This window comes from Acanthochromis polyacanthus, chromosome 12 (genome assembly GCF_021347895.1).
Source record: "Acanthochromis polyacanthus isolate Apoly-LR-REF ecotype Palm Island chromosome 12, KAUST_Apoly_ChrSc, whole genome shotgun sequence".
In the NCBI taxonomy this organism is placed as follows: domain Eukaryota; kingdom Metazoa; phylum Chordata; class Actinopteri; family Pomacentridae; genus Acanthochromis; species Acanthochromis polyacanthus.
The window spans coordinates 23,994,280-24,007,265 of NC_067124.1; the positions used below are offsets into that span (position 1 = coordinate 23,994,280).

At 40.0% G+C, this 12,986-nt stretch overlaps 1 protein-coding gene across 2 annotated transcripts in view; it reads right to left on the reverse strand.

The window, feature by feature from the left end:
- Positions 1-12,986, reverse strand: part of bbs9 (Bardet-Biedl syndrome 9) — a 197,066-nt gene that overhangs the window by 153,359 nt on the left and 30,721 nt on the right. For both annotated transcript variants that reach the window (XM_022206924.2, XM_051956346.1), the window contains exons 10-13: positions 11,291-11,472; positions 10,341-10,417; positions 10,193-10,246; positions 10,005-10,107 (exon numbers count right to left, since the gene is read on the reverse strand). In XM_022206924.2, coding sequence (XP_022062616.2) covers positions 10,005-10,107; positions 10,193-10,246; positions 10,341-10,417; positions 11,291-11,472 — 416 coding nt within the window. The remainder of the gene's footprint in view (positions 1-10,004; positions 10,108-10,192; positions 10,247-10,340; positions 10,418-11,290; positions 11,473-12,986) is intronic.

Below are 12,986 nucleotides of genomic sequence, written 5' to 3' on the forward strand. Positions count from 1 at the left end.
ACAATGGTTATTGTCTTTTAAGGAAACTCACGAAGAGACTGACTGGGGCAAATGAACATCTCTCCAAATGCTGAAAAAAAGTGACTACAACACGCAGAACACTATGTGAGCGATTAGAATGCATGTGTCCCGCCAACAATGAACACTAGCACATGTTCTTGAAATTTGGACACTTGTAGGCACTTATTTGCAACAATTTTTAGACCAAAATAAGATGTTAATTGGAAAAAATAACCTCAGACCACATATGTAAACTGTGCGCATTTGTCCCAGAACTACATGAGGTTCCTTTGTAGTTGATCATTCCAGGCATCTACTTGTCATGTTTAGGTTTCTTCAGTCAAACATAACATTTCAACTGATTCGTGTGAAAAATCATATTTATTTGAGTAGCTGTAGGAGTCATGCACTGTTTGTTCTGATATCCATGGTGTTTTGAGCAAGTCCTCATATTCGCTAATGCTTAGAACAAAAGTGGTGAGGAAAAACTTCGCTTAGCCACGCAAGTGAGAAATGCGACACATTGAGTTAAACTAGAATTATCGTTAAATGCAGTTCATGGGCTTGAATTTCATGGCAGTGCAGAGATTAAATCAAGAAATGTCTGTCTTTACCTTAAAATGCATTGTCTTGTTTGTGTTTTGCTGTCTGTGGTAACCAGTGCTACATACAAAGCAGAAAAATAATTGCAAACATTTTGATTTGAATTGGTAAGTGCAAGGAAAATGTAGTAGTCGTGTGTGTTCTTGTACCCGTTTAGAAAGTCAGTGTGTGTGTGCCTGTGAAGTACAGCCTCATGCAGCTATCAGGGTTCAGGTTATAGTACTTGACAGCTCAAGTTAAACTGACTACCGACTTTTCAGAAGAGGTCAGAGGTCAAGAGGGGTGGGGATGAGGATCTTATACCACACAAGGAGAAGCAGAAGGAGTATGTGTGTATCACTATTCTTTCCTTGCCATTTGCAAATAATTTACAAACCAAAACATTGAGAGAAAAAAATAAGTAGATCCTTCACATTCCTGATCTACTGGCTTACCTGTATGAGTTTGTGAATGTTGGTGTGTAGTCACAGTCAGCAGTAAACATCATCAGTGGCCATCAGTGTGGTGTTAAACACTGACCTTTGACCGCTGTGTAGGGCCTGTCTATCCTCATTCAGAGATAAAATGTTCTGTTTTGAAAGCTTACTTCAGAAATGAAAAAAGAATAAGTGTTGTTACCGGATTTGAATGTTGTGCTTACATTTCCATAAGTATTATGTATGGTATGCTGATGGGAGACTCTTTGAAAACATGTATATGAAGATTTGAGCACGAACCAACCCACATATATTCTGACAATCCATTTACAGGTAATGGAAAACAGAGTTTTTAATGACTCCAATTGTGCATATAAATACAAATCTATCTTACATGCACACTGACTCATGGGAAATGAAAACAGTAAACTGCACATGCAGGCTTATGAATATACGCATGCTAAATAAATCAATGAAATGCACTTTTCTCAACATATACAGTAATCAATACATGTTTACACTACAGTTTGCACATGTCGATGTAAACTTCTATACTAGACACAAAAATAAGTAGTGAATCAAATTCTGATAGACAAATTAGGTCTATACATGGCAGATATAATCAGTTTCTATGAGGCGCAAATTCTTTTCCATTTGTGCATAAAACAGGTGCGGCAATAATCTCGATTGTCAACATTCAGTGTAGCTGGGTTTCCATTACAGTTTTTCGCAAAATAAAAGCGATATTTCTAAAATTTCGACAAAGTATATTTGCGCTTTGAACGTGTTTCCATTGAAGGTTGTTCTGGGCAGAAGCATCGTAATTCTCGTAAAATATCATCCCACGAGATTTCGATGTCGAACCCTTTCTCCCTCATTTCCGCTTGTATCTCCTTATAACACTCTGCATTCCTCTGCTGGTTGCTGTCTGGTATGGCAGTGATGTTTTTCTCAAGAATAATGGCAAGAAAAGTCTCGGTCTCCTCTTCTGTCCACACGTACCGCGCCATGTTTACTCCGAGAGAACTGGTCATGTGACCAGGTACGTCACGTCCAATGACGTATAATTGCGGAGAAAGTGTTTCCATTGCGCTTTTGCGATATTTTTCAATATCGAAACGTCTGAAAAACCACCTCAAGAGAGTGTAAAAGCTTTTTAGTGATTATTTTAGTCCTTTTTCAAAATTCAGGTGTTTCCATTACCTGTTTTTTATTGCGCTATTTACATTTTGCGCATATCTAAAGGTAATGGAAACGCAGCTTGTGACATTCTGTGATCAACATCAGGGCCTGTGTATGTAACTTTGTGATCACTTGCTAGTGTGTATTTGCGATTTGACCACCGACCTGTACAGTGTTGCAGTCTGCGAGAACTCTGCTAACAGACATGGAATGATGCAACCTTCACAATGGAAATCACCGCTGGCAACAAGAGTGTAATCTACAACTGCAATCCGGAGACCAAAATGCAACGTTTGCAATAAAAGAGATTAGAGTCTGTGTGAGGACAGAAAGAATTCCAGTGTAACATCCTGAGACACAAATGATGGTAATCTGGTGCTCTATAAAAACAATGCGCCTGTTTACAGTGTATTGAAATGTGCACATTTTTTGCCTGCACAAACACAATCATTGCTCCCCACCAGCCCTCCCTGCCAGACTTAACTACTCGTGTCTTCCTGCTCTTCCTCCAAATGACACTCAAGTTGAATATTCGCCACTTTCACACAGTGGATAAAATCTAAACTTGCGTTGCAGATGGTGCCTGCCATGCTTACAAAACGAGACTCCTCGGGAGCTTTTCAAGCGTGCCAGAAGCACTAGGAGCGGTATAATACTAAACAAGGCGACTACTTTGAAAGGGATGGCGGCCAAATTGCAAAGAACAGTTGATACTTTTAATATGACTCAAAACGTTTTGACCGCAACTTGTGCATGAAACTAAATTTGTAAAATAAAACGAGAGGCTTTGATTTTCAGTTCTAAAAACATTGTTAATATTAGTAATAGTTATTGATGTTTTATGTTATCCTTTTTCACTGACCTTAAAAATGAGAAGGTGCAGTGTGAAAGTTCATCATCTATTTGAATACGATACTGTGTGGTACACCATTCTGTGTTTGAGCTATCAAGGAAAGGCCCAATGCAGAGAAGAGAAAAGGATGGGAAATGACAAAAGATATGTGGAAGAGGAAATACCTGATGCAGAGCAGGAAAAGAAAGACAGAAAAAGAAGGAAGGAGAGGAGAACATGAGCAGAAACAAAGCCAATAAAGGGGGACAAAATGACAAATGAAAGAGAGGAAGCAGAGAAAGGAAAAGATGGAAAGAGAGGGAGAAAGAAAGAAAGTGAGGGAAGGAAGGAGAGAGAGGGAGAACAAAGGAGGCAGTGTGTGGTGAACAGGGGATTGAGTTGCCATCTGAGACGAATAAAAACTGGAATAACAATAAAAGTCAGAAGGCGCTACCTTCCCTCTTCTTTACACAACCAGCCCTCCACCCCACCCGACCCAACCCTCAACGGCATGCACACACACACATACACACACAAACACACGTGCATCACTGTTTTTCGGTTGCCCTTTGTTTTTGGTAACACACGCAGTGACAAATCTCTTCATAAGAAATGAACTTGAGCCGATACTCACACTTGACATGTTCAACCAACTGTGGATGCACACTGAGCCAGAGAATCAAAGACACGTGGGATGGCAGCAAGTGCACACACAAAACAGTTGTAGTAGAAGGACACAAACATACTGTTCCCAGGGAGATGCACTTTATACAAGTGTGTGCACATGTATGTGTTTGTTTGTGAGTTTACATTTGTGCAAGTACGTATAAAAGCACATCAGGATGTTGCAACGTGGGAATATGAAAATGATGACGTGAGCCAGAGAGAGTGTAAAAGATAAAGTGCAATGAAAAACAGACAGGGATTTGTCACACCAGCAGTGTTATTGTTGCCAGTGTTGCTAGAGTTTCCCTAAATTGCAGCCACATTTTCCCATAACACCTGCAGATTTGTCACTACTACTTGCATCTGTTTTTACCACCTTCTGTATTGTTTTTATTATGTGAAAAATGGTTCAAATTAGTCATCAAATTGCATCAAAACAAGGGTAGAGGAGAAAGGCAAAAGATAAAGTGGAGATTTGTACTGTGTGATTGACAGAACAAAATGCTTCCAAAGGATTTTAAGTGTTTGCATTACTATTATTTCACTGATATCTTCATTCCTGATGTTTTAGTACATCCCAGGGCCTAGATGCATTCCCTTGCAAAACTTTTAAATGAAAGGTTGTTTATGCAGCTAGACTGACTGGCTACACCAAGGGCTGTAATTCTAAAAACCTTCGCTCCTTAGGAACTGCAAATTTTTTGTGTAAAGATCTTATTACCTTTTATTAAGTAATGAATATCACATGGAGCTACTTTATTGTAACGGCATCAGCATATCTTTATTTAGTTTTTATTTGGCCCTAACTATTTAAGAGCACATGACGCATCTGTCCAATCGACAAGTGTTCCAGATGCAGAATGTTGATTTAAGAGCTGTTATTTCTGTAGGTCGATATACAACATTTACGGCTGCGTAAATCTCATTCACATTTGTTGGCATTTTTGTGCCACATTCCTTTGTCAGTTATTTTTCCTGCTTCTGGCATTTAGAAGATGACATGCCCATTTTTAATCTCACCTACAAAGCTGTGATTGGCAGTGTTTCTCCAACTGGTAAGTGCTATTAAGAACACTGGAACTATTACTGAAGTGCTGAAAAAAAATCTTAACTATGAATTTCAGACGTCTGAATCCAAACTAGCTGTTTCCACCTTAATAATAACAAAGAAAAATGAAATTTAAGCAAGCATTTCCTAGTAGTGGAAGTCATATTTACTGTATTGCATTTTTATGTGTGACAGTCTGCATGAGTTACATCTACACACTGGACTGTTTACACCAGGCAGTATTTCATCTACAGCTCGGAAGCCACTTCCTCTGCAATCCATAAACTCGGGTGCAATTTTCTGGACAAAATCACAGAGTAAACTCTGGCAGTGTGACTGGGATCCAGCTCCTCTAAGAGATGTTCCAGCATTCATTAAAACTCCCCTACATTAATCTATTTTTCCTCAATTCCAGGACTGTAACGGATGTGAAACACTCTGTTTGCATCAAAAACTGCCCATTAAGTGTCAGCAGCAGCGGCTCTACTCCTTCAATGCTGAGAAGTGCCATTTCTAGGCTGAAGTAGGCCAGTGAGGGGTCACGAAGGTGAGCAGAAGGAAAGACCAAAACTGCATATGCATGTACTTACTCATATGCACGGACAAATCTTTCTACACAGTCAAACTGTGGAGACTCAAGGCCATTTTGGATCAAAAAGAATGTCAGAAAATGCAAATCAATCCATTTTAAAGTGAAGACTTAGTTTTAAGAATGTTACGTTGGGTTTAGTTTAAGGTAAAGATGAGGATTAAGGTTCTACAAGCAGCCATTATGATTTGGGTAAGGGTAAGTGTCCAGGAAGTGAATGCAAGTCAGTGTAATGTCCTCTGTAGTGATGGAAACACAACAGTGTGTGTGTCTGTGTCTGTGTCTGTGTGTGTGTGTGTGTGTGTGTGTGTGTGTGTGTGTGTGTGTGTGTGTGTGTGTGTGTGTGTGTGTGTGTGTGTGTGTGTGTGTGTGTGTGTGTGTGTATGTGTGTGTAGCAGCTCTCATGTTTCACAGCGGAGAGCTGTTGAATGACTACAGAAAGCCAGCGCCAGATTTCTGTGAGCAGGAAGACAAAAGAGCGTGACATAAACACACACACAGCTACTTTACTCTGAGTGTGTGTGCCTATATTTAAACAGTGCATTGTGGCGACACGTGCATGTGTAAGCATTTAAATGACTTGAGCGGCTCTAACTCTTTGAGTGTGCATATGTGCTTGACAGAGGCTTCTGAATCTGACCCGTTTGACCGCTACCTAAACTCATGTAAACAAAGCATCTCTTTAGTGGTGTAAACGTGACAGTACAGTGACTCACAGCCTCTGATCTTCCATATAAACAGTGAAATGTTGAGAGCTGCTGCCAAGAAGAAAAAAATCAGAAGAACCAAACCAACCAGATGAATCCAGAAGTTGTTTTTTTTTTTAATCCTTTCTGGCATCTTCTTCAATGAATTTACTTTTGATTTAGTTTGAGATTTTGTTGGCACGGTTTTTATTGTCTGTACAGACATGGAAGCCATCACTACTCATGCAAAGTATTTCCCAAACCAAGTTTTTCTTTGGCTTATGTTTATCGAGGACATGGGAAGTTATAAACAAGGCATTTCTGAACTATGCACCTGCAGTGCTATTCAACAATATGTTAACTGGTTAAAAATACAACGATTAAGACTTTTAGAAGTGTCAAAACACATAATGAACTGATTGTGTGATTAGCCACATTTATTTAGTGCCACAAAAGGCAATAGAGATATCACAAAAATACCACCATTTTCAGAGATCAGTTTTAATTGTTCTTTAATCTCCACATCTGAAAAGTCTAAAAGCTAGCAACTGTCTACAATTAGTTGGTTTTAATTGGACAATATTTAGTTTTTTGTGTAATGATTGTTGGTTTCAGTGGCCTGTTCTGCAGAGGTTCACAGAAAGTGAGAGCGGAGAAAGGGGGAATGAAAGCAGTTTTTGAGTATAGAGTATTATGTATCTAGTATGAGTATTAACCAACAGGCCATTTGGTTTCTCATACATAATGCTTATTTTCTGGTATACATAGTGGTAAATGGCAGTACGTGAGTTCAAATACACAAACAATATGTATTTAGGGCAGAGAACAAGGATCAGTGGAAACAGAACTGCTGCAGCACCAACAAATAGAAACTACAGACTACTGGTTGAAATGAGGGTTCTCCTAACAAATACAATCCACAGTTCCAAAATTATAATATGATTGGTCAAATGTAAGAAGGAAAAAACATAAAAACAACAAAATAAAACTGTCAGGTCATTTGAAAGGATGGTATTACATACATTAAAGTGAAGAAATAATAAAAACAAAATGTGCGGCATAAAATATGGTGAAATATGAAATGTAAGACGTATAAAAAGGTATCATTCTAAATGGAAGTTGACACAAGAATTTAGGAGGAAGTGTACCGTGTTGTGCAAAAACTGCATCATGCTAGCATTAACAGTTGTAGAGGTCATGTACAGTGTATGCTCAGATAAGAATGCACTGTGGTAAAATGCATTACATTTCTGCGCCAACGCATCATGAATCATGAGAAAGCAGTGGTCAGTTTGATTCAGGGCGCAGAGTAAATGGATGGGGTTTCAACCGCCTGAGAACGCTGCTCACATCTTGAAATCATAAATTCACAGTCCATCCTGGTGCTTTTCAGAAAAACTTAGTGACTACTCCTCTTTGATGGATGATGGTTTCAGCAACTGTCGAGAGCAGTATTGGAGTTAAAAAGGACAATTTTCTGGTAGTAATCCAGCTTCTGAGCGCACAACCTCAAAAAATGACTGCAAACACTATCCACACTGTGTTAGTATATCGTGCGGCATTTAATTTGACGTATGACCTTAGATTGAATAATCTCTACTAAGATTTACACCCTAGGAGTCACAAATTCATAAATTACAAGACAATCTGACAGTGTGTTGTTTGAACAAAACTGTAAATTACTATAAATACTGAATTTCCCTTCGGGGATGAATAAAGTGATTCCATTCTATTCTATTCTAAATTACAAAATTCCAACCAATCAAGAACAACAAGGTGAAGCTGTGACACTTCCCTTCCTGGGTTGACATAAAACTGCCATGTTAGAGCTGTGTCTGCACAAACCATGTTTGGAGCAGCTTATTCATGCTTGGCTGCATTTTTTTCCCTTTAGGGTGTTGTTACATTCGGCCAATGATTCATTTGAGGAGCCATTATTATAGGTTCGATTTCACTTACAAGAAACCTTCTGAGGCATAAACTGATGGTACAGCATGAATCCCTGCCAGTACTGTACGTCATTTACATAACACATGGCATTGCTTAAACTCGGAAGATTCTTCTCATCATTTTTATGTTGTTATTTTGGACCCATTATTACACAAAATGCAATTAAAACCAGATACGTCTGGAAACATGACTCATTTGATGCACTCACCTAGAAACAAGCCACATGTCTCGTGTGAGAAGATTCTTGACAATGAGCCTTCCTACATGCTTATTTTGTAATGAGGAAATGATTGCTGATCATGACTGATGGATGCTATAATTATATCAGGATTCACTTCATTCTCTGTCCAGCTGCGGCTTGCAAAATGCGAAACATGAGCACCATTTTTTAGGTGGAAGTGAGTCCAATTTTGAGTTTGACAGCAGCTTTCGCACATCAGGAATTGTACCAAATTCTAAGAGGTTGAAAACACCCTGTGTCGAGGAAGAACAAAGACTTTTTAACTCTGGTGGACAGTCCAGACAAGCACTACACCAAAAAGGTGACAAAATGCAGAAGATGACATGAAGACAGATGGTAACATCTGGCTGCCTGGAAAGCCATGTACAACAAAACTACAAGAAGAAGAATCTAGACTGATGCTTACATGCAGCTACTTAGAAAAAATGTTCCCAACTGAAAAACGACAGAAGAGAGAGGCAAGAACAGCACGTTTAAAATATCTGCTTTTAACTAAATTATTGTCTAACTAAGGTCTCTTGATTGGGCTTGATTTGTTTATAACTGGGCATCCTAAAGGAAAATGAAACCGATACAAAATTACATGAAAAAAGCACTTTTCACTGTATTTCAAACCATAGAAAATAATCTCTTGGCATGATCTAAAACAGTCAGGATTAGCAGTCCCGCTCCATATGTAGACAAACAGGCAGAGCAAGGCACCGACACCAACGGGGTTAAAGGTTCAACTCCCAGAGGGACCACACATTTTAAAAATGTGGTGCTATAAGGAGCCTCTGATAAAAGCCTCCCCAACTGGCTTACATTACACACACTGTAAATTTAAGCTTCCACATTTACATGCACACAACAGGTTAAAAAAAATTAAAAAACAGGACATGCAGACTTGTGCAACAGCTCAAAGAGCATGGCTAACACGGTGTTACAGGACGGCCGATGTTCTTTTAATGAGCCGACAAAAGGTATCAGTGTTAGAAGGGGTTGCAAGGTTGTGTGTATCCAGTGTCTGGGTGCTTCAGTTCAAAGTCGCCGCTGTCTGGTCGAGGTGGCCAGCAGCTAGACAACAGAATTTATGGTGTAAAGACTGATAAGAGCTGAACAAATAAACGCAGACGCACACCTCCCACTCACTCACTCACTCACTCAATCGCTGCCAATGTGTGTGTCTGTTCAGACTGTGGCGGAGGAGGAGAGCGTGAAAGGAGGAGGAGGGGAGCTGCCAAAATGTGTGTTGACCGTATGGGTGTGTGTACATGTGAGACTGAGTGAGGCTGGGAAAGAACAAAAGTGACTGATGACATCAGATGATGAAAGGTTACTGAAAACCAGCTGCAAAAAGTAACGCAAGATTTTCCTTAAAAATGCAGTCACTGTACTGCCATAAGATACACCCTGAAATTCTTTCCTTCGCATTTTTTTGTTTCAGTCGATTTATTAGTTTCTGTACCACTGCACAAGTGCTCTAAACAACAAGTGTTTGTTTTCCACAGAACTGCAATATGCTTTTATGAGACACCATATGAAGTGATGAAAAAGCATTCACTCGTTCATCATGCTTTTACGCTGTGGGAAATCATGAGCAGAGGGAGAGACCCCAGAGACAGATACGTCAAAACTTCAGCAAATACACCAGATATCATTTACTGTGTGTTTGTCTGAGAAAGCCACTTGAATACAATAGTCACAATATTCAGAAAAACAAAAAACAAGAGAAGGAGAAAGAGATTAAAATAGATATATAAACACACACATTACGACAATACACACAAAGAACAGCTGTTATTTACTGACCCATGGGCTCCAGGACGAACTGGTCCTGAGTGACAGCGAGAGGAGGCTGGACTCCGATGGTCAACTTAGAGGACTGGACAACACAACTGGCCTTCACCGTCACCTGGAGAGAAAACAAAGATAAAGTGAGGGGTGGACATAACGGGGAGAGGAAAAAACATATAATTAACAAAGAGGAAACAATTTACCTGTATGGTCACTGAAGGGACAGGCAGACCGTCGATATCTTGGATCAGAGCTTGCTGTGGACAGAGATTAGAGGGATGATGAGCGTGTGTGTGACTGGTGGTAAATATGTAAATGTGAATGCATATCTCTAGAAGTGTGTTTTCTCACCGATGGACTGTCTATGCTGGAGGACACAGTAGTTTTAACAGACAGGTCCTCCTCAGCATCCGTTTTGGGCAGGATGTCTGAAATAACAACGGATATACACTTCAAAATACTAAACCAAGGATGTTTCCCTATCATCCATCCATCCATCAGTATTTTACAAATGCAAGTGACTGGATTTACAAAATTTTGACTTTTTGACCTTTCAAGCAAACATTTCAGGAAGGCAGGTAACTTCCTATGTCTGCAAACATTCAGTAACAGTCAGTAGTGATTTGAATTATTAATTCAAGACTGTTCAAACAGTGGAGATAACATATATTTGCTCATTGCAGCTACTTACTATATGCAACTTTTCAGTGACTAACTTTTCTGTGTGTTTGAACATTAAAATAAACTTTTAGGACATCAGTTTGGACATTATTTCAGCATTCTACTGACTTAAAAAAAGCAAATATTAAACAAGACGACATGGTCATCAATATCCCCCGCCACATGTGATGTCTACGAGTCTATATCCAAAATAGTGATCAAGGGCCATAACTCTGTTAAATATTATCGCACAGGTCTCATTTTCAAACTTGATCAAGGTGTCCATGGTGTGAAGCTGCACTCTAAATTTCATAATCCTAGCTGTAATAGTTTCCGAGAAAAGCTGTCCCCTTCATCTCAGACGGACGGACGGACGGACGGACGGACGGACGGACGGACGGACGGACGGACGGACGGACGGACGGACGGACGGAGGCCAAACCTATATCCCCCTTTTTCACTTCGTGGAGGTGGGGGATAATAATTAAGGCAACTCCATTTGAGGTAACACTAGACTAAACACTACTGGAAAGTTCAGATGGATTTTTAAGTATTGAACATTTAATTGCTCAAGCAGGAAGTGTAGATAATGAACAGCCCCAGAGTACCAGTAGTTGTGTATGAAGGAGCAGCAGTCCTACCCTGAGTCCTGGTGGCCTCTCTGATGAACTTCTGCAGTTTCTTCATCTCAGCATCCACCTGCTCATAGTCTGCCTCCCTTGCATCCACCTTTGGAGTTGAAAAGAATGAAGGATCTGTGCCCATGTATGAGCAGAGGAGATGACCATCTGTGCTCAGACTGACCACGGCTCCCTTCAGCTCCCTGAGAAGAGGATAGGAAAAGTCAACTCAATGACATGAAGAACTGGTACTTTTGCCAGTCCAGTGTGCCATTTGCTATTCGTTAGGAACCTGCACCTAAAATTCCTTTGTTTGTAATTCAACATGAGCTGTTTATTCGTTTTAGTACAGCAGAATGCAAACTTCAATACTGGTTTGTATTATAAAATAAGCTGATAAGAGGGAGAGCATGAAGAAAATGCTGAGTGATGCAATAATGTGTTTTAACTGTGCGTGTGTGTGCATGTGTGGTAACTGGTTGCAGATGTGTTGTGTGAGCGCATGTGTGTGTGATTTTGGTTCCAGTCCAGTGAGGCGGTAACACGTACACCCACACACAGACCTACACATGAGGGGGTTCAGGTCGAGAGCAGCAGCCGGCTCCACACCTGCACAGGAGGGTGTCTGAGGGGGCATAAAACTTTCACTTTAACTGCTGCGGAAACACACTCTCTTTCACATACACAGACACACACACACAAACACACACACTGAAAAATTCACATTCATAGAGACATGACCAACTGCGGCAGAAACACACACATTCATAAAAAAAAAAAACGATAGCTCTCACATTCACTAAAACACACGGACATATAAACACACCTTCAACGCTCGGTGAAAATGAGTTCTGAAGACAAAGACAAAGTGCTGCACAGATGAAACAATATTCATTATGACCTTTACTGCAAAGGTTATCAAAATCCAAAATGTTTTAAAAGGTTTTTAATCACTATAGGTTAATGTATTTCTTTTCTATACTACATCCCAAAATACGTTGATGTTAATGACAGCATTCTCTCTCTATGAGTTGCATTCATTCAGTCCTAATAGCTTCTTCTAGTTTATCTTTTATTGACATATGCATGTCAGAATTTTGTTGTTCACAGGTCTGTTTCAGGGCTGGGCCCATATTGAGACATGTGAAGACCTTTAGGACCATTTAGGTAGCCAAAAAAGAGCCACTTAACAGAATTAAGCAATAAAATTCAAAACTGTGTCCAAAAACACAAAGCAAGAACTGGAGCACTGCTGTAAATCACAGATAGCCACAGCAAGCTGGAGTGAGTGTGTGTGTGTTTGTTTTGTGTGCACTGGTATGTGTTTGTTTTGTGTGCGATCCTCTCCCACAATCTGTGCAGCGTCCCAGCGACACACTGAGAAACCCAATGACGACCGAGTGCTTTAAAACAACACAGCCTCAAACTAAAGCAAACAGCTACCCAGACACGCACTATCTCCTGCATCTAAAACACACATGCGCGCACACAGTCAGAAACCACATCATTTTTCAACCATGTTTGTTTTTTTGCGTTGTAATTGTATCAAATTGCAGGTTGATTGGAGTCATTTCAAAAAAAGCCAAGGGATTGGCTATAGCTGGCCCCTCCCCGCTATGCTCTGATTGGCCAGCTGGAAGACATTGTCGGGCAATTTTCTGTCAGGAGGAACACTGGATTTCACAAGCTGATAAACATGGCAACATACCTGCTGTGT